We start from the raw sequence: 20,951 nt of genomic DNA, 5'->3' as shown, positions 1-20,951 counted from the left end.
GCATTTAAGGTGCTGCAGGAGACTGGGCTATTACAACATTTAAAGGTCCCATTACTCCCATATTATAAAAAGTGAGATTTCTGTGTCTTTATTTTTATTATAAAGCAGGTTGAGGTGCTACATAAATACTGTCAAAGTATCAAAACACACCTTAAAAGATTAAGGATCAGGCATGGAGGGATGAAAGTCGCCCATCTAGGAGGGGCGGCACCAAGCGTGCATTTGAAAATCTCACTGCACGCAATTGGATAACGCTACGACCAATCACATCAACACACGGGGCGACGTATCCAGAGCCCCGTACGCTTAGCTACCAGCGGAGCTAACTGGTGGATTAGACTGTCATCATCTGTTGAGCTCGTTTCTGGCCCCGCCCACATCAGATACACCGATGTGATTGGTGCAGCTCGGCTAAAAGGGCAGAGTTAATGAGCAGCGTTACTCGATGCCGGAGTAACTCGCTGAGCAAATTCAATTTGTGCTATTGCAAGAACACTGGATTTCCAGTGTGTATCTATTCTAGGATAGAAGAGAGAAAAAAACCCCACTTTGACTGGAAAAAAAACACGTTTTTATTTCTTTAAAACAATCGGAGCCCTGCCCTTGCTAAGTAGATAGCAGGGATACAGCAGTGGAAGGGGAGGGACATGATGTCGGGCTTCATCCCAGCACTGTAGATGCCGGGCTAAGAGTATCAACAGGGAACCATAACTCTACAGAGCTGATGTGAAACCAGAACATCCGGGTTCTTTTCCAGAAGTAAGAAAAGCTCATTCAGAAGCCCATTGCCGTTTGTAACATTTTACAATTTTAATCAACTTTCTCAGGGGGGCGCGACAGAAAAAGTTTAAGAAACCACCGATTTACAGAATAATTAGGGTTCCGACCAAACATTTAGCCACATTTCATCTAAAGAAAAGTTTCAATCAATTTAATGACTTGAATGCTAATTTATTCAGGTTTATTTATAATATAAATACAACACGTTGATACAATCCATTTGGCTATATGAGCTAATCTTTAGGAAGCTCAGTTGTTCAAATACAGCAACACTAACAGACAAAAACCATTTCCGTTATTATGAAACACATTCAAAGAAACCTCCCTTTGAGTTAAAATGCACCAACATGTTATGATGCTACATGCCAAGTACACAATCCTATACATCAAAGTGCAATGTCACAATGGGTTAATGCTAGAATTCATAATTCAGTAATCTACTAAACACTTTATGATTATTTCATTCAGAGTGCTGCTGCTCTTCGTTCAGGACATGCGTGAGTGGATTCACAACTCCCCAAAAAAGACAAGGATTAAAAAAAAAAAAGGCACTTTCACATACACACACATATACACAGATGTGTCTCAGCACGTCATGTTAAATCACCACACACACACACACACACACATCAGTTACCAGCCGGTTGGACTAACCCACATTCAGTGTGCTGTTCAAGTGTTTTATTTTTGGGCGTTTACACACAAAGCCCCACCCTGTTAGCTTATTGTGAATTTAAGGTTAACTAGTGACTTCACAACCAGGTAAACCATTAGTCTGTCTGACACACACACACACACACACACACACCCCACACACACACACACACACACCACACACACACACACACCACACACACACACACACACACACACACACACACACACCACACACACACACACACACACACACACAAAGTGGCATGCTTTTTGTACTCGTTTTCCCAACTTGCACTTGCGTGTTCTGGTACTCAAGGCAGGCATGAATTATCTATCATCTATCACTATTCTAGTGCTTCTGCACTTACAAGGGAGCAGAACAAGGGCAGGCAGCAAAACACACACCACACACACACACACACACACACACACACACACACACACACACACACACACACACACACACACACACACACCACACACACACACACACACACACACACACACACACACACACACACACACACACACACACACACAGAACAAAATCATACACCCACCCCCATCCCAGAAAAAGTTCTGTCCAAGCTCCCTCCACCGCTCAACCGTCACCCCCTGTCTGAAGCTGTGGCCTGGGCGCCTGGGCACCCCCCCCCCCCCCTTCCAAAAACACAAGAAGGCTGTTAAAAGGTTTAACGAGTCGCCGCAGCAACTCGCTGAACATTCAATAGATGGCTGAACAGTCGTTTAATACTGGAAACATTCATTAAAAGCTGGACGAGTGAGAATAAACGTGAGTTTGGTGTCACTGGCGACCTCAAGAGGCGTTTCGTGGTTTGAGGTGTTGAGTGAGCTTAGCAGCTGAACCGAGTGGGAAATAAAAAAATAAAATTATAAGTCAGACGGACGTTGTTGAACCATTGTCCCCCTTCACTCTGCCGGGTCCTCTTCCTTTAGTCTCTCGTCACAGATACAGCAGCCGATCGGGGTTTTTTTTTTTTTTTTTTTTTAAGAAAACAGCAGCCTTTTGTGGGTGACTACAATTTCACGTCACTGAAACTACATCTTACTGGAGCTGCACTACACTCCCCACGCCTCATATACAGGACAGGACACTCTGCCTATGCTTCGTTCCCGTGTCTCTTCACCAGCACTTTGTAGCTAACCTTTGATAAATGCTTCAATACACGGAGAAAGTAAACTCCTACACACCAAGAGAGTACACACCAACCTGACAACACATAAATATCATGGCATATCATATCATAGTTCATGTCATATATTATAGTTTATTACTACATTTAAACCCTTTTTCTCTGTCCTACCATTTCTACCCTCATGTTGATTATTAACATTAAGCAGTACCCTGATCTCCTCTTCTAGCCCATTTTTGGCCCGGGTAGGCCTGATTTGGCCGTTCGTCGGCCTGTTTTGGCTCACATGGTGCAGGACTTGTCCAGTGGCGGGGGCAGAGGCGGGGTGCTGCTCTTGGGCGGCACCGTAGGTTTGGGCCGAAGGGCGGGGGGCCGCAGCGGGGCCCCCATGCGAGCGGCTGCCACAGGTTTGAAGGAGCCCAGGGTGTCGGGGGAAGGGTTGGCCGGTCTGGGAGGTCCGGGCGGAGGTCCGGGGAGTGGGCTCATGGGGCTCAGAGGGCTGAGGGGGCTCGGGGTGCCAGGCGTCCCGGGTGTCCCGGGGGTTCCCGGGGTGCTGGGGGTGCTGTGGGGGCTGGGAGACTCGGAGGAGCAGGCGGTGGGGGGGCCGTTCTTCACCTGCTCCAGTGTGTCCAGCACCACGTCGGGAGCCGGCCGCAGCCCTGCCGCTCCAGCTGCCGCAGCTCCCCCAGGGCCACGGTCACCGTCTCCTCGATGTCCTGCAGGGGGAGCAAAGACAAGGAGTCCACCAAGAGGGCAACAAGGGAACACTTCACGCCAGAGCTGCACAGATCGATCGGTTAGTTGTCTACTATGTTTTCTAACCGATTACCGGTAATCGGTTTTGATCAATTTTATAAAAAAAAAGGTAAGAATTCTCAGCTTTTTAAATGTGATTATTTTCTAGAAAGCAAGATAATTAAGGACGTCGTCTTCAGGATGGGGCATCGAGGACCGGTTCCAACCTGGAATCGTTTCAACGATCATGATCTCAACGTCGAGTCGTTTCTTTAGCGGAACAGTTCGGAAGATTTAGTCGGGAAAATCAGTTCCAAATTCAACACAAGTAACTAACTAAGTTTTCCATAGCGACCTGTACTCCCAGGGTGCTTGAGGAGTTGCAGCCCAAACTGTGTGGCTTTATTTTACGTTGAAAAACCCGGTAAAACTGTAACTCACCGCTGAATAAAAAACAAAATGCTCCTCTTATCTTTAAAATAAGCGTGGGACCCGTTTCTACTCCACCGCTTAAAGAATGGAACTCGAGAGTTGATTAAAACCTAAAATCGAAAGGAAGACTCCGAATAAGACTTGTTAAAATCAAACGAAGACCAACCTTATTAATTTTGGGCTTTTGGAAGCACTGACTGAAATTCTTCACCAATTTCCGACATTTTATAGACCAAACAACTGATCTATTATTAGAGAAAATAATCAACAGATTAATCAGCTATGGATATAACTGTTAGTTGCAGCCCTTCTCATCTTTAAACCTGCAAGCGTGTTTTTTTTGGGCACTTGTTGGGCAGTGGAAAAAAAATGATTCTCACATTTAGGTTTACCGGGGTGTGTTTGCTCAGGGCAGCGGGTTTTTACAGCGTTGTTTCTCTGAAGACGCTACGAGGCGACGCTGAGCGTTAAGCCGGAACGATGAAAACATGAGCTGTAAAGCCGAGAGGAGCCGCAGGTTCATCCCAACATCACGTTGTCATAAAAAAATACTTGATATGATACAACCGCTTCAAACAGAAGGATTTCATGAACAGAAGAAGCAAAACTGCCAAAGATTTGCTTCTTAATTTTGTTTTTGTGATCAAATTTGTATTTGTATTTTTATTCTCAGACTTAATCTGATTTTAAATTGAATGGTTTTGGGATTTGGATTGCTTGGACTCTGAAAACGTGTTACAGCTGCAGACCCACTGATCATCGTCGATGCGTCTGCCACTTTAAGGGACCCATTCCCCATAATTCAATTTGAATCCATAACCCGTGATTGATGCAGCCTTAATTAAGCATCTATTTTAAATTAAGAACTGTATTTATGTATGTGTGTGTGTGTGTGTGTGTGTGTGTGTGTGTCTGTGTGTGTGTTTCTGTGTGTCTGTGGTCGTGTTGTGTGGTGTGTTTGTGTGGTGTGGGTGTACCCTGGCCAGGTGTCGGGTCCGCGTCTGGAGCGATGGGGGTCACTGAAGCCATGCTGCCCGCGCTGAGCGCCGGATGGGCGTGTCCTCTGGCCGGCCGGCAGCGAATCGTGCGGCTCCACCGTCTGGCACGGCGGGGCAGAGCGCCGGCGCGCCCGGGGGTCGAGGGGCGGGGTCAACCCTGACCCCCGCCCACAGCGCTCCCTGGGGGGGAAGGGGCCCTCACCGGGGGGGGCTCCGCTCCATCACCCCCCCCTTGCCGGGCAGTGGGTTTTGGGGCGCCCGGGGGGGGGCGGGAAAAAAACCGTCGGTTCGCTTCCCGGGACTGTCGACAGGAAGGAAAAAAGTAGCTAGTTAAAAGTAGCCATTTTTGATTTAAAAGGAGGGGGGTTGGGAGGGGGGGTTTTTTTTTAAAGTTTTAACTTTGTAGAGAGAGAGAGAGAGAGAGAGAAGAGAGAGAGAGAGAGAGAGAGAGAGAGAGAAAGAGAAGAGAGGAGGAGAGAGAGAAGGAAAAAGAGGAGAGGACAAAGGAGGAGAGGAGGGCAGAGAGGAGAGAACAGGAGAAGGGGGACAAGGGGGAGAGGAAGGGAAGGGAAAAAGGGGGAAGGGGGGAAGGGGGAGAAGGGGGGAGAGAGAAGGGAGGAGGGGGCGAGAGAGAGAGACGAGGAGAGGGAGGGGAGCGAGAGAGAGAAAGAGAGAGAAGGGAGAGAAGAGAGAGAGAGGGAGAGAGAGAAGAGGAGAGAGAGAGGAGACAGAAGAAGAGAGGAGAAGAGAGGGAAGCAAGAGAGAGGAGAGGGAAAAGACAGGGGAGAGGCAGAGAGAGAGAGAGAGGGGAGGGAGAGAGGGAAGAGAGGAGAAGGGAAAGAGAGAAGAGAGAGAGCAGCAAAAAAGAGAGAGGAGAGAGGGGAGAAGCGAGGGGAGGGGAAGAAGGGAGAAGAGAGAGAGCCGAGCAGAGAGAGAGAACGGAGAAAACAGAGGAAGGCAGAGGGAGACAGGAAGCGAAGGGAAAAGAGGGAGGAGACCAGATGAGAGAGAGAGAGGAGAGGGAAGAGCGAAGAGGGGGAAGAGACAAAGAGCAGAGAGAGGGGAGCGAGAGAGAAAAGAGAGAGAGAGAGAGAGGGAGCGAGAGCGAGAGAGAAGAGAGCAGAGGAAGACGTAGAGAATGCACATCTGCATGTCCAAACTTTTACTAAACTAAATGTAAATGATGTGGATCTCTCAACCAAAACAACAAAAGACGCAGTTTGGTAACGTGATAAAGTAGCATGGGATGTTGGGAGTTGTAGTCTTTGCTGCAGTCAGTTTCTCCTGGGTAGGATTCCTTCAGCTTTCATTGTTCGGGAGCTTTTTTTATCCGCAGACGTCTCCCCCTCTCCCAAAAAAACCCAACATCTGTGTTTCTCTGACGCTCTCTAATCGCTACGGTTCATCACACCAACTGCTATAATTATTATGGATTATATTTCTCCATATCTGTATATCTGTATGTCTGTATCAGGGCCTCTGTGACCCGGATGGCCGCCCACCAAGAGCCCGGGTCTGTCCGAGGTTTCTACTGATGAAAAGGAAGTAATTGATGGGTCTCTGTAAATTATAGAGTGTGGGCTAGACCTACTCCATCTCTGAAGTGTCCTGAGATAACTCTTCAAATGAAAAAAAATATAGAATTTTCTAAAAAACAGAAATGACGCTGTTGTGCGTTTAGAGTTTAGATTCTCTGCCCGAGCCTGTGGGCCGATACCATTACTTTATTAGGTGGGACAAGAAAGTCTCCTATGTGGTTCCAGGGCTTTGATCATGTTGCTGCCTTGATCCGATACCCACAATCTTCAGCTAAGGGAGCTAAGGGAGCTATGGGTTGAGGTATTTAATTTCACGTCTCTTCACTCGGATCCGTTTGCGCAGTTTAGGCCTAAATGCTTCGTCCTTGTTGCAATATTCAATAAAATAATTCTAAATTTCTGTAGTTCAAACAACTCGGAACTGGAGTTGAGATTGTCAGTTTTAACAGCCCAAGTCTTAAAAAAACTTTGGGTTTAAATTGGACTCTGGCTCATAATTACAGTTAATTTGTCGGGTCAGGCCCGGACACAACGTGCAGGGGCCTCGGGCCGGGTCAGGCTTGATATTTTGGGCCGATCTGAGCTTTATTCTGCTGGTCAGCGGATGACGGGCTTCCAGCCGAGCTGCAGCTCACGTCTGCTCCACTCGTTTCTCTGATCCAGACTAAAATCCTTCACCCGGTTCTACAAATGTATGGTAAAAATGTGGCTTAAAACTGTGTAACAAGTCAACCGGGGATATGACGCCATCGACAGGCGACCAAATGTAACGCGTCACCTTGAATAAAATGGCAAAATTCTCTAGGTTTGAACATTGGTGGAAACATTGAGGATGAGCACACAACTCAACTAAATATACGGCATAAAACAGGTCTAGTCGATTTTAAGCATTTTAATGCGGAGAAAATATATAAAGTATGAATACTTCTTCCTCCACTGTGGCGTAGCCATTACTCTTCCATAGATCACGTGCATAATTGGGAATGAGATTAAAAGAAGTGAGCAGTTCACAGGAGAAACAGGAGTGATAACAGCGTGATGAAAGTCACAGGTATTTTTAGAGGTGAGAGAAAGAGCTGGAAATGGGGTTTAACATTCACCGCGGCTGAAACCAATCCTCTGAGCGCTCATGTGATAACGGAAGGTGTCTTACATGACGGACCTGTTGTAGGTCTCTAGCGGTCTGACGTCGGTCGGGGAGCTTAGTTCGCTCCTGGACCTTTTGTCGTCGGTGCTGCTGCTTCCTCCGTCGCTGTCTGCTTTCTGACTGAGGCTGTCGGACATGACGTCGGCCCTGAAGACACCAAGAGACGCTCAATCAGGACAAAATGGCTCCAGAGACAGGAGAGCACAACCGGCGCACCAATCTTCAGTTAGGCAATCGATAGCGCCCGCTTATTGACTCCCCCGGTCCAATAAGTCTGCTAATCAACAAGGTGTGCAACAAATCCACCTCAATCCATCGCTGCAGCTTGGCAGTGAACGCACTGAGCCACTTATGTCAACAAGAGCTTAAGCACGGATGTTTTAGCATTTTGCTTTATAATATTAAATAAATATATTAAAAATAATAACTTGTATGGGGTCCTTTATGTGGTCAAAATACACATTTTCCGAGTGTTATCGTCTTAAAAACAAAACCTTATTAGTTTTTTTATAACCGGCAACTAGAGCTGCAAAGTTTAATCGATTCATTGTCAAATATTAAACCAATCGCCAACTAATTTGCTACTCGATCAATCGGTTTGATCAATTTTTTCTGAAAAATAAAAATAAAAGCAAATAACGGAAGAAATTCTCTGATTCCAGCTTGTTAAATGTGAATATTGTTGTAGTTTCTTCTCTCCTCTGTGACGGTAGACTGAATATCTTTGTGTTTTGGACAAAATACGACATTTGAGGACGTCATCTTGGACTTTGGGAAACACTGATCCACATTTATCACCATTTTCTGACATTTCATAGACCAAACAATTAATCAATTACTAAAGAAAATAGACGACAGATTGATCCACAATGAACATTTGAGTTAGTTGCAGCCATACCGGCAACTAAAATCTACTATTTATAATTTCCTAAATTAATGAAAAAATGAAAATGATAAGTGTGTGTGTGTGTGTGTGTGTGTGTGTGTGTGTGTGTGTGTGCACTCGCCTGTCCTTCACCACGATGTACTGGTGAGGCACCAGGCCGTGGTTGCCGTTGTGCCGCCCCTCCCACCAGTCATGTGACGCTCGCTGGAAGAGCTGCAGGGCGCTCCCTTTTGAAGGACAGCTCGCGGCCCGACCGGCCCACGTAGTCAAACCGCGCCACCGCCTCCACACCCTCACCCTCTGCCACAGGGAGAAAACGGGGGGGGGGGGGGGGGGGGGGGAGAATGAAGATAAGAGCCAGACGTGGAAATAGAGGTGAACCTGAACTTGTCAATCAGCTGTCTGTGTGGCTTTGTTCCTTCCGCAGCTCGACCAATCACAAAAGAGCATTGAAGCACACTCGGGGTTTAAGTCTTTCTATCAATTCAGATAAAGGGAGAGAGAGAGAGAGAGAGAGAGAGAGAGAGAGAGAGAGAGAGGAGGAAGGGACGGGTGGGGGGTGGAGAAAAGAGCGAGAGTGGGGTGTGTGTAGTGTGTGTGTGTGTGTGGGGGGGGGGGGGGGAGATGTTCCATGGTGCTGTTGCCGTAGCAACCCTCTCCACCAGGACACAGAGCGATTGGGAGTGTGGGCGGACTGTGTGGAGGGTCAGGGGTCACGCGTACCCTCGTCGCTGGTCTGGGTCTCGGTGCCGCCGTCGGGCTCGGCCTCCTCCAACGCCCCCGGCTCGCTGAACGGACTCTCGCTGCAGGAAGAGGAAGAGAAGCTCAGATAGACACGCCGGCCATTCAACATGGGAACAAAAGGGAAGAAGAAGCACAGAAGGAGACGAGGCTGCTGCTGATGAAGAGTCTGAAGACGTTTACGCAACGACACAGCTACTGTAACAGGGCTGCAAAGATTAATCGATTAGATGGGCGACTGTTTGACAATCGATTAATTGCTTTGAGTCATTTTTGTGAAAAATGATCTGATTATGTAAGAAAAGCTGAGTCCAGCTTCTTAAATGTCAATACAGTGGCTTGAGAAAGTTTACACACTAATGCTAAAGTTGATTAAAAAGAGGAATAAAAAAACATCTTAAAACTTAATTTAAAACAATGTAGGAAAATCCAATCTTTTAAGGACAACCATTTTCTTTGTGCATGAATAGTGTATTATAAATAAATAAAAGTTCTTTCTTAAAATACAGGGGGCATAAGTATACACCCCCCTATGTTAAATTCCCATAGAGGCAGGCACATTTTTATTTTTTAAGGCCAGTTATTTAATGTATCAGGATACTATGCACCCTGATAAAGGAAGGCCTGTATACTACACTGTTTACAGTGACTATTGTTGTAGGCTACCACTTTTTTTGGCCTATGTTAGTTTACATTTTAGCACAATCAATTGTTCCCGATATTTGAGTGATATCAATACACTGGCCATGCGATGGATCCATTACAGGCAGTTAAAGTATCCCGAATTAGCTATTAGCGGCTCCTGTTTGCAGTGAACTCATGGTTGGTTAGATAACTCTCACTGGAATACTCTAAAAATGAAGCAAACTTAAAAACGTGAGGATTTTCAGGCAAGTTCTGAACCGTCTTTTTCTAAGATTTCTAAGTGGATTTTTGGGCGTTTATTCTCGATGGACATTAGAGATAATAATATACCCCGGTAAGTCACACTGAATGATCTCATGTGTGTTTCTTGTCCGTGTGTTTTAGGTTGGACTGAGCTATGACTCAGCTAAAGACTCTCCGGTGCCCCCTTGTGGAGGTTTTTGTCTTTCTCTATCGTCCTGCTGAGTATCTATTACCGACCATATCCTACCGTCATTTCCCAATGATTAAAATGCCGTTTGTTACGTAATCACATTAGGATATTATAATTAGATGAATATGATTAGCAGCTCATGAAATGAACTGAACTCACCAGTACTGGTCTCCAGTCATACACTTCTCATAAACGGGGCCGGGCAGCTCCTTGGTGTCTGGGAAGATGTTGTCGTGGTTCAGGATCACCGTCTTGATGACCTCATTGACGTGCGCCTGACAGGCCACCTGGTCCAGCGTGTCCGGCGTGGGCAGGAGGGTGGGGCCGAATACGATGGCCAGGTTCCCAGCATCCATCATGTTCTCGTCGCTGTACTGGGAGAGGCTGAAGGGGGGGCGGGGGGGGGGGGGGGCAAAATGGTACGAGAGCGCAGAGACGTTTGGGAACGATTTTCTTCTCTTGTTTTCATTTTTATTCTTACAACAACACACAAAACATGTAAAGCAACACAAACACCGACCCGCCTTCTGTCATCACCCCCCACCCAGACAAAAATCAAGAAAAGATGACACAGCAACTACAACATCCCAACACACCATAAACCAAATAAACATGTGTATAAATGACAACACCATGAGCCCGTCATACACATCTCTCCCCAGCACAAAGCTTTCCCACTAGAAAGTTCACATACGTTCCCCATTTTCTAATATAGACTTCCAATCTGGCAATGGGAACGATTTTTATTAAAATAAACATTTTTTTTAAATTAAGTAAGTTTTAGGGGTGTGCATAATGAAATCGAATCATATTTGAATCGCAATTCAAGTTCTACAGATTCAAAATCAGTTCATAGATTTCCAAAACTGGATTTATATTTTTTATTTAATTTCTTTTATTGTATGTCTACTGCAATCACGTTAGATAGATATACACTTTATTGATTCCCAAGGGGAAATTCAAGATCCCAGTAGATTACAGACATCACACACACAACATACACATACTGTATGTGATAACTCTCTTTCCCATTCAGTCTATGACTGTTTCCTGTAATGTTGCCTCCAGCGTTCACAGGAACTGGAAGTTTAATACGGATGGTTTAATAACGCTGAAGCTGAATGCATTTCACAGTGCTGTTAACGAGCGCACCAATATGTACAAGCTGGTACATCACACCTGCACACTTCACACTCGGCTCTCCATCCCTTGCTGCTCTCTTATTCTATATTTATTTGAGAGGCTGCAGAGCTGCTGTTCCATCATCTCTACAAGTGTGCCCTTCTATCGCCCTTCACTTCGAGAGAGGTTTGTAGCCTCTTCCCCTCATCCTCAGCTTTAAACCCATGTGCGATGAGGGGAACAATTCTGGGAAAATGGAAAGAAATTACCATTAACCGTAAAGGTCTGGTTTTTGTGTGAGTGGATACTCACTGGTTGAGAAAGGCGAACAGGTAACGCATCACCACCAGTGTCGCCCTCGGGACACCCAGCAGGATCTTACGGATGCACTGCGCCCTCTCGTACATGTTCTCGATTCCTGTGGCAAGAAACACACAGCAGAAGAGTCATCGAGACGAGTCTAAAACATGACGACACATCATGAAAAAACATCAGCCGGCTCCATAGTATCTCTGCTGAGTAAGGGGGATGAGTTCCACAAAGACATAGACACACTAAAGAAAAACAAAGCAAAGAAATGGAGAGGAAAGTGAGTATGTGGGCTGAAGATAGACCCACTGATCCTGATATATAAACTATAAGCTGAAATAGTTCAATATATTGGCCACGCGATTGGTCTTTGCCAGGCAAATTGGCGCAATTGAAAATATGCCAAATTAGCTACTAGCAGGTCCAGTTTGCAGTGTACTCATGGCTATACAGACATCTATCAGATGTAGTTTAGACTGCCAAACCAAATCTGTTTTTTGGTAGATCCAGGATTGATTTTTACAAAGCCGGAACAGCAAGAAACACATAAAAATTGGATTTTTTTTTTGCAAATCCGATCCAAACCCCATTTGGACTCAAATCTGATTTCAAAGTGTCTTTTGCGCCACTTGTGTTGCCGAGGGTTATGAATGTAACTTTATTTAATTAAAGTAAAACTCAGACGGTATGTAGTCCGAGCCAGTGTAAACCAAGACGCCTTTTTTGGCTCTTTCCGTTTTACATTTCACAATAAAAACCCAACTTGAATTATCTTTGAGCATTTCATTAAAGAGGAAACTCAACAAAATGCTCAACGTTACGGGGCAGCCTCTAGCTCGCCCGGTAAGAGCGTTCACCCCACGTAGGCTGAGTCCTACAGCGGCCCGGGTTTGAATCCGTAAAAAATGCTTAATGTTACTTTCAACGCGACACACAACAACGGCGTCGAGTCCAGAGTAAAGTGATGAGCAGATGCTACCAGCAGAGTGCCATGGAGACCATGGAGGAGAACAACAGTCCGTTCCACGTTGGAAAAAGTAAAAAACTTGATTGTCTTTTTCTATGATTTCTTACACCGGATCTAAAAACGTGTAATCTATTTGTTGCACATTGAAAGAAAACAGACGGCGGTACTCACGGACGCAGGAGATGAGGTCATTGAACCTCTCCTTGGGAAACAGAGGGTTCTCCAAACCCCTGAAGTAGAGCTTCAGCACGCCAGCCACAGAGTTGATGTCGTGGTTGCTCTCCTCGTCAATCAGTGGGTCGTTACCTGGACGACAAGACGAAACGAGTCAAACACATCTGTGCCCCCCTGAAGCTGTCGATCCGGGGTCCTGCAGGTTAAACCCCCTCACCTCTCTCGAAGGAGTTCTTGATGTCATTGACCTCCACCTGTGATCCCGACACCCGGAATATGCCCTGATGCTGCAGACCTGTCGGGAACAGACGGGTGTTTGTGTTTCGGTCAGTCTGTAGTGTTAGCATGAAGCTAGTCTCCCATTGCCAGACCTTCCTCCACAGCGCTGCAGGGGAGGGTCTGGCTAGTCTACCGTTTTAATAACCACATAAAATGCGATTAAATACCTGTTTCATGACAATAATGTTCAAAGTAGGACTGCACAATTAATTGCAAATGTATGGAAATTGCAATATGGACTACTGCAATATCCACATCGCAGGCGGGGCACAATGTTTATTAAAGACACAATATGTGTCAAATCATTCTGAATTAAGTATTGTGGCGCCGCAGGGACGTCCCGGCCTAGAAATCCTATCCTATAGACTAAAAAAAAATCTTTGTTTGGTACAGATCCTCGCAAAAATCTCACCATAATCCTTTTAATTATAATATTTTGCAACAAAAATGAGCATACCTTTACAAAAATGATCATTACCTCCAAAATGGTGAATCATATCGCAATCGTAAAATCAGTCAAAATAATCACAACACGCTATACTCCTCGTATTGTGCAGCTTTAGCTCAAAGTATGACAGTAGGAAACTAACATCACTGCCTACGCCTTTTGTAATGTCAAAGGAAACTAAATCAACGACCTTTCTCATCAATAACCGCTAAGCCAGATCGCAGTGAAACTCACCATGCAGGTTGATGTAGCGGATGCAGCTCTCCACAAGCAAGGGTATGGCTTTGGTTGAATCCTATAAACACAGTCCTGGTTGGTTATTGGTGACACTTTATTCATTCTGATTCTGTCTTATGGACTCCTGGTACTGCTTCTTGTCACAGAGTCAGCCTTAGCATTAGATTCAGACAATCATTTGTTATAGACGACGAGTTATAATAATAATAATAATAATCAATGAAAACAAATAATGTTAATAGTTACACAAAAAGACAAAAAACAAGATATTAGTCAGTCCTCTCTATGCTTTAAGACTTCCCAAAACTTGTTGGTTCCTACAGTGAATGTAAAACGTTTTAAAAAGTCTCAGTAAAACAGATGCTATGGACTATTTTTCAGCAACTGGTGTTTTAGTGAGTATTTCTCTTTTGAAGTTTAGTGGGGATTTTTCTTTATTTATCCCCAATGGGGAAATTACAATTTACTCTCTTGTTATTACACATTACACACAGGATGGAAATACACACACACACACACACACACACGCGCTCAGGTTCCTTACATGCACTAATGGAGAGAGGTCAGAGTGAGTGGGCTGTGACTGCTCAGTGGTGGGGGGGGGGGTTCGGTGCAATTCCCTTGTATTTATGTATGGTTTGCAAAAAAAGGGAACTGCTTGGTCCGTGAGATGAGAGAAGCAAAGTGTACACACTCTACATTACGGCAAGCATGCGCATTTAAAACAGCATCGGAATAACGCGCCACCGACTTTAGACTAGGTCTTTCCTGGTCTGTGGCGGATTGTTTTCTGAAACTCCAAAATAGCACCAAGGAACGCTTGCACCAGAACACGCCTCTTCTATTTGCTGAACAGCCCCCGGGGGCGCATGTTCATTCCCTGATTTACCGACGTGAGTCTGTGGAGAGAAACGTCCGCTGTGCGTCGGGTGCAGAATAGGAACGATACACGCGTCGGTGTCCAAAGTCAATTACGCTGGGTGCAAGGTAGGGCCCTTTGTGTTAATTTTATATTTGCGTATTGAATGTCAAACAAATAGAAGATAATGACCTCTTCTGAAGAGTTAGTCATGTTTTTTTGTTCCTCAGTGTCCTCCTTGGCTACTAGCAACTGCGTGGAGGAGGGGCTGGGGGGGGATGGCTTGTATCATGTGGACGCGCCAAAAGTTTTGTTGTCATTACTACTGCAGAAAATATGCACTATAGCTTTAACTCCTGTCTGGCGGTCTTGCGCTCGCTTCTCTAGTTTTAAAATGAACGGGTTAAACCAAGATTTGTTATAATCCTGTGTAAATTAGGAATTTGCAGTATTTTAAACAGTACAACACAGTAGTGTCTGCAGGCCTCTTCTCAGACTGCAGGTACAACTTCCACCTATCAGATGATCAGTCAGTTGCCTTTATTTAATTCTAACTTAACTATAAAAGTGACGAGGACATGTCCCCCCATCCGCAAAATTACGGACAATATTTTACGGCCTTGACTCTCAGCTATTGGCACAAAGACAGAGAAACAACCTGAAACCAGATGTAAGTGAGACTCTACCTGGTGCTTGCTATGGGAGTTCTTCCGCCCACGGCTGTAAAGAGCAGAAAGAGGAGAAAGAGAGAGGAGTAGCTTCCAACACTTATTATTATCATTATTATTACTAATAAACATGAAGTTAGATATGCACAGCAACATGAAATTATACCTGGTGGTCAGCAGTTCAGATTTATATCCTGTAAGAAAAAAACAAAGACAGGGAAAGATTTGAAGGCAATAAAATGCTGATTATTGTCTGTGTCACAAAATAAAAAGAGAGCAATAAGTGAGAGGTACGTCTTACCCTCTGCTAAAGCTTTCTTCAGTATGTCATGTTTGGCCTGCAGTTTGGAAATTAGATTACTTCCCTCCAGATACTCGCGGAATTTCTGAGGATTGAGAAATATAACACGAATTAAGTTTATCCTACCATCCAGTGGCAGCCGGTCAAAGCTTAAGTTGGAGTCAGCAGGCTTGATAAAATGTTATCAAATATTTAAGAAAATGAATTGGCTTTTTAATATGACTTCAAATGAAAATAAACAGTATGAAATACACACAAATTCAACATCTGCTGAGTAGCCAATCACACGGGAGGATGTCCGTGTGTCTTTTGCAATCCAAAATGATTTTTGATTTAATGTATTTTAGTCACCACTTTTAACCGCTTCACCTTGCTGTCAGACGGCCGTTTACGACGGGGAACTGGATCCGTTATCTCTGCTCTCGTCAAAGCCCCCAGACTCCTTTGACAAAAACAGTCATTTTTTCATGCAGAACACGGGAGTTGCAGCTGTACCGCTGCCTCCATCAGTTCGTTTGTGTAGTTGTGTGTTGGTGTTTAAAGGATTAGGAACAAACAAAACCAACAAACCTCCCATAAAGGCAGAGCAGCAACTCCTGTGTTCTACAAGGTCAAATTAATGTTATTGTCAAAGGAGTCTGGTGGCTTCAGTTCCCCGTCGTAAAGGGCCGTCTGACAGCAAGGCAAAGCGCTGAAAATATTCTAAATACAGCCTTCACTTAAACTGATATGGATGTTTTTAGGTGTCTAAAATGTGTTTGGCTGCTGCCGCCGTCCAGAGCAGGACATTTCGTAGCTTCTGTGTCGGTACTCCTGTCTGGTTCTCCAAACCGGGGGCGTGCCGATCTCCATCTACTGTAGCCAATACACGGACCATGGAGAAGTAGCTCATACAACCAGACTTCAAAAGACCTGCACTATCTCTAAGCATTAAGCAGAAAATGACCATTTTTATTGGACTCAACACCTCCTGTGGATCTTGTTTTTGCCGACCTCTAGTGGCTCTATAAATGCAGTCCATCACTGCTGGGGGGGAGGGGGGGTTACGGGTGCTACACTGACCTCTGTCATCAGAGGTGAAACAGGCTTGAAAGTTTAAACCACAGACGTCAGCAAACCACTGCTTTTCATCCTGCCGTCCTGTTACTCTTTGAGTGTGAACATTACGCTCTGCTGTTCTCTCACGGTGAAGTAGAAGAGCTCTGTCTCCTGCTGGTTGGCCCGTTTCTTGGCCAGACTTGGTTTGTTCAAGTAGCCGTCCGACACGCTGGACTTGACCGACTCAGAGGACGGGCTGTGGGTGAAGCTCTGGGAGACGTCGAAGTCTTCCTGCACGGTCATGTCCTGCAGTGTGGTCAGAGTCGCACCCCAGGTCTTCTTCACCTGGAGGGGGACAGAGAATGGAGAGTAGCCTGTATGTTCCTACCATCACCGGAGCCAATCACGTTGAGGCGGCATGCGAATGTGCCGGCAGGCCAGTAGCTATCAAGGGGTTAAGCCAGCCTCCGCAAAGCGTACCTCCTATGGAGCCATTTTGATGCTAATAAGCCATCACTGGATATTCATTTTGGCGCCATTTTGACAGCGAATAACTTTACATCTGGAGCGTTTAAAGACTCTGTTTGTCCGTTGTTTATTTCTAAAGACACACGACAACGTATAAAAGGCTCCGTTACCTTGTAACTGCTGCACTTTAAAACCCTGAAGTCAACATTTGTGCTCTACTGTTCCTGTATGGAAGGACGACTGAACACCTAAATAAATGCCACGACTGCACCGGGCTTCATGGATCACGAGATATGAATTATGAATTGTTTCAGGGTGGTTTTATTTTTGCAAAAAACGTTTTAATGATGCAGTGTGTGTGAGTTCAAGCACAACAGCTCTGTTTATGTAAACTTGCGCAAAGTGTGTTTGCATTTAAAGCGATGATAATAGGTGTAAAAGTGTTTTTATTTGTACGTGATGATCAGGGCGTGTTTGTGTGTACAAGCTGCTGAGACGTGCAGATGCAGCTCATTAATCCAGACTCCTTCAGCATTTTCATGCCCTTCAGGGTGAGTTACCAGCTGCCTTCTGCTCACACAACGAAAACAACAGTGATCACGCCGCAGACTGCGGCACCAAGTCGCTCTCACATGGCACAAATTCATACATCTGCTACATTATCACCCCATTAAAGAGGCATAAATTACCATAACTTCTTTTTTGGAACTGTCAGATACACATTTTAATTTGTAATCAGGGATTTATTTTTGGCCACTGTAGGATAGTCAATGTTATAAAATTCTCAACAACTATCGGACAAATTGCGAGGAAAGTTGTTGCGGACATTAAAGGACTCGAGGGGGATAAACCCAAAATGAGTTTGGGGATTTTTCATGAAACGCAGGCCTGGTTCCAGACTGTTAGCATCGTAGATATAGCGATTTAGCTATTCAAATAGATTTTTTATTTGTTTCCCTCCCACTGTTTGGCCATGGAAAAGCTGCCTTCAAATCTTCTTCAAAACATAGGGGCCAATTTATTAGATTTTTGATAGTCACCAAGGTGTTTGCTTAATACTTAAATTGTAAGGTATGATAGTAAGGTAATATTATACAATATTATAGCATCCATATGAATTCCAGGTCACAATTTATTATTATTTTTTTTTTTTTACATTTGTTTGTATTTTCTCTTTGATTTGTTTTGTACTTGTTTAACGTTATGTGTGTATCTGTTATGCTATCTTTGAAAACTCAAAACTCAATATATTTATTTAAAAAAATCAGAAGATGACTGATTGGTGAGGACTTTCCCCCCCAAACAGAAATCAGCTAACATGAACACAATGTTTAAATTAAGTGAAACGCACCAAAATCAGGTCCAACAAAGATGGTTTATAGTTCATTAAAGAGGTTCCTCTAACATAAAAGACAGAAAATAATGTAGCGCAGGGCTGCACGATATATTGTTTTTTAATCATCATCTTGATAAAAAGACATTTTGCAAAAGGCTGCGACATCGCGAAAGACACTCCGGTATTCTTTATGTTAGCCGACAGGAAATATGAGTAAAAAACTGCACTTTACAATGTCAGTCTTTTTTTTAGTGGTGCCTTTTATGTTCAGTTCAATGTTCAATTTGTTTAATAAATCTTTTTTGGAACTGATTTCCTTTCATTTGTTTTAAATTCAACAAGCAATTTGTTGTATCTTAGCAGAACACTGAAAGCAGCAGAAATGCAGAACTGAGGAGACTTTAATATCTATTTATTTATAGCAAGTAATACGGTTATTGCAAATTCGACAACGATATTGCATATTTTCCTTATATCGTGCAGCCCTAATGTACAGTAGGATTAAATGCTACTGAAAGTAACACCGGGTTAGTCTACTGATGCCGGCAGTTAGCCAGACAGCCAACGTTAGAGCACTTGTATTTTGGTTTTTGGAGAAGAAAACTGTGGCTAGTTAAAGTTGCTAAGCTCTGATTGGACAATCGCTGTTCAGGTTTAACAAACAACGCCAATTATCTCAGGCATGGTTTCTTTATGTCCCAGATACTTATTGTAGGAAACGTGGAAACTCTGAGCATTATTTTGGTTTGTGTGCTTGTGTGTCTGACCTCTTCGTTCTCAATCTTCAGAGACGCCAGGCGGGTCTGCAGCTGCGTGAGGCGGAGGGAGAGCTCGGCCTGGAGCTGCGGCTGGGAGGCGATCTGGGTCACCTGACAGGAAGTGGAGCAATGGCAAATAAATCACTGTCCAGAGGAAAGCAAACCCAGATATGTGCTCATGTGGACCTGGTAGTGCAGTGCAATTCTAGTGTATTTTATGTCCCAGGATTCCCACTACTAGACTTGCTGAACCCTTCTGTACGACGGCACATTAGGACCTCTTTAAAAGAAACAAAAATTATTATGTAGCCAGGAGGAAACAGCATAATATTCTGAGAAAAAAAACTCAGATTTTCCAAGATTAAAGTTGAAAATGTTTGACAAAAAAACGTATTCTCTGAGACTATGGAGTCATATATTTACTTCCTGAGGAACAAAAGCTATCACCTCATTCAAATATGTATGCTGCTTTCTTCTGTATAGGCCCAACTCACAGCAATGTCTCTTCAAAGTCACATTGCTTATGAAAATATGGCGATTAGGGCTAAAATCCCTAATATTTCCTTATTGCTATGAGTCCAATTGCATAGTATAATTTGTTTAGATCATGGACTGCAGGCCTAACACACGGCACAGAAATTATTCAAGAAGGTTTTATTCTTTACAAAGGAGAGTTATAACGCTAGTTATTCCTTGATAAATATATTTAATTAATTTTATGATAAGAAGACACACAGTTTCCTCAAAATGAGAATAAATGTTGGATTCTTGAGCTGCAAAAAGCCTCCGCGTGGTGCGTTATACTGACTGCGTCGCCCATGTGAGCCTGGAAGCTGAAGCGCTGCGGAGGGCAGAAGGCCGTCGGGTAGAGGCCCAGCAGACGCTGCCTGTCGCGGGCGGGGTCCAGTCCCTCCACGGCCCCCTCTAGGACCTCCAGACCCGCCCTCCTGGAGGCTTCAAGGCTCAGTTCGGCTGATAGGTAGGTCCTCAGAGCCCGGCTCAGACTGGAGTGGTACCCTAGGTCACAGCACTGAGACACAAGGATGGAGGAAACATTGCATATCGATGTCTTCAGTTGAGGAAAGCGTCCCCCCAAAGACAGAAACCACATTCTAGATTCAGATTAGGACTGGGTATCGTTCAAAAAACTTTGATACCGGTACAGATACAAATCCCGTGACTTTGATACCAGTTCCTGAACAATACTGTTTTTGATGCCAATTTGATAAAATCCATTTAAAAAAAAAAAAAAGAATCATAACATTGCACATCATGGCACAAATCCTTTATTTATTTATCGGCTTCTACTACGTGAGCCCCCTCTCTGTGTGTAACTTAGAGTTTTGCCTGCGTGCCTCTACAACGTTAGACAGCCAATCAGCATTCTGCATGCTCATTGGCTCACTCACGCTGATGAGATTTACTTCTTAGGAATTGAAATTTGGTATTGAATGACGAGGCATTTTTAGATACTCGATTCTTTAGAGAAAATTTGGTAGGTGCCTAAAAAGTGTTGAATTCGGTACTCAGCCCTAATTGTGATTAAATATATATTTTTCCATTTCTCTAATATCTTTTAGAATGGTGATGGTCAAATTGAAGTATCATAAAATATATTTGTATAGGACAATAAATTAAATCCCCTGACTAGACACAAATCTCTTTGTGATTTCTAAAACCAACTTTTCACGGTCCCAACAAGCTGATCTTTGCTCATTAGATGGTTGAGTAGCATCGCTCTTGTCAGTATTAGACGGTTGCTGCTAGTTTTTGCACTGCCTAAATATGCTTTTTCAACTTAATTAGCGTCATAACTATCCCTGGGATCCATATTCATCATG

The 20,951-nt window shown here is 44.2% G+C and overlaps 1 protein-coding gene across 1 annotated transcript in view; it reads right to left on the bottom strand.

Annotated features, from left to right (window-relative positions):
• Nucleotides 1-944: 944 nt before the first annotated feature.
• LOC116672945 (SLIT-ROBO Rho GTPase-activating protein 1-like) overlaps nt 945-20,951 on the bottom strand; it is a 44,378-nt gene continuing 24,371 nt past the window's right edge. Inside the window, 20 exon segments of the mRNA XM_032504938.1 lie at nt 945-1,559; nt 1,914-3,244; nt 3,247-3,314; nt 4,742-4,966; nt 4,968-5,057; nt 7,448-7,588; nt 8,449-8,559; nt 8,561-8,627; nt 9,051-9,130; nt 10,306-10,530; nt 11,581-11,686; nt 12,716-12,850; nt 12,936-13,013; nt 13,680-13,740; nt 15,228-15,261; nt 15,376-15,403; nt 15,511-15,595; nt 16,696-16,893; nt 19,120-19,221; nt 19,919-20,140. Coding sequence (XP_032360829.1) covers nt 2,874-3,244; nt 3,247-3,314; nt 4,742-4,966; nt 4,968-5,057; nt 7,448-7,588; nt 8,449-8,559; nt 8,561-8,627; nt 9,051-9,130; nt 10,306-10,530; nt 11,581-11,686; nt 12,716-12,850; nt 12,936-13,013; nt 13,680-13,740; nt 15,228-15,261; nt 15,376-15,403; nt 15,511-15,595; nt 16,696-16,893; nt 19,120-19,221; nt 19,919-20,140 — 2,427 coding nt within the window. The 3' untranslated portion in view covers nt 945-1,559; nt 1,914-2,873.

This window comes from Etheostoma spectabile, chromosome 23 (genome assembly GCF_008692095.1).
Source record: "Etheostoma spectabile isolate EspeVRDwgs_2016 chromosome 23, UIUC_Espe_1.0, whole genome shotgun sequence".
Taxonomy (NCBI): Eukaryota; Metazoa; Chordata; class Actinopteri; order Perciformes; family Percidae; genus Etheostoma; species Etheostoma spectabile.
The sequence above is the reverse complement of the archived record's forward strand: the minus strand, read 5'-3'. Positions and strand labels throughout refer to the sequence as shown.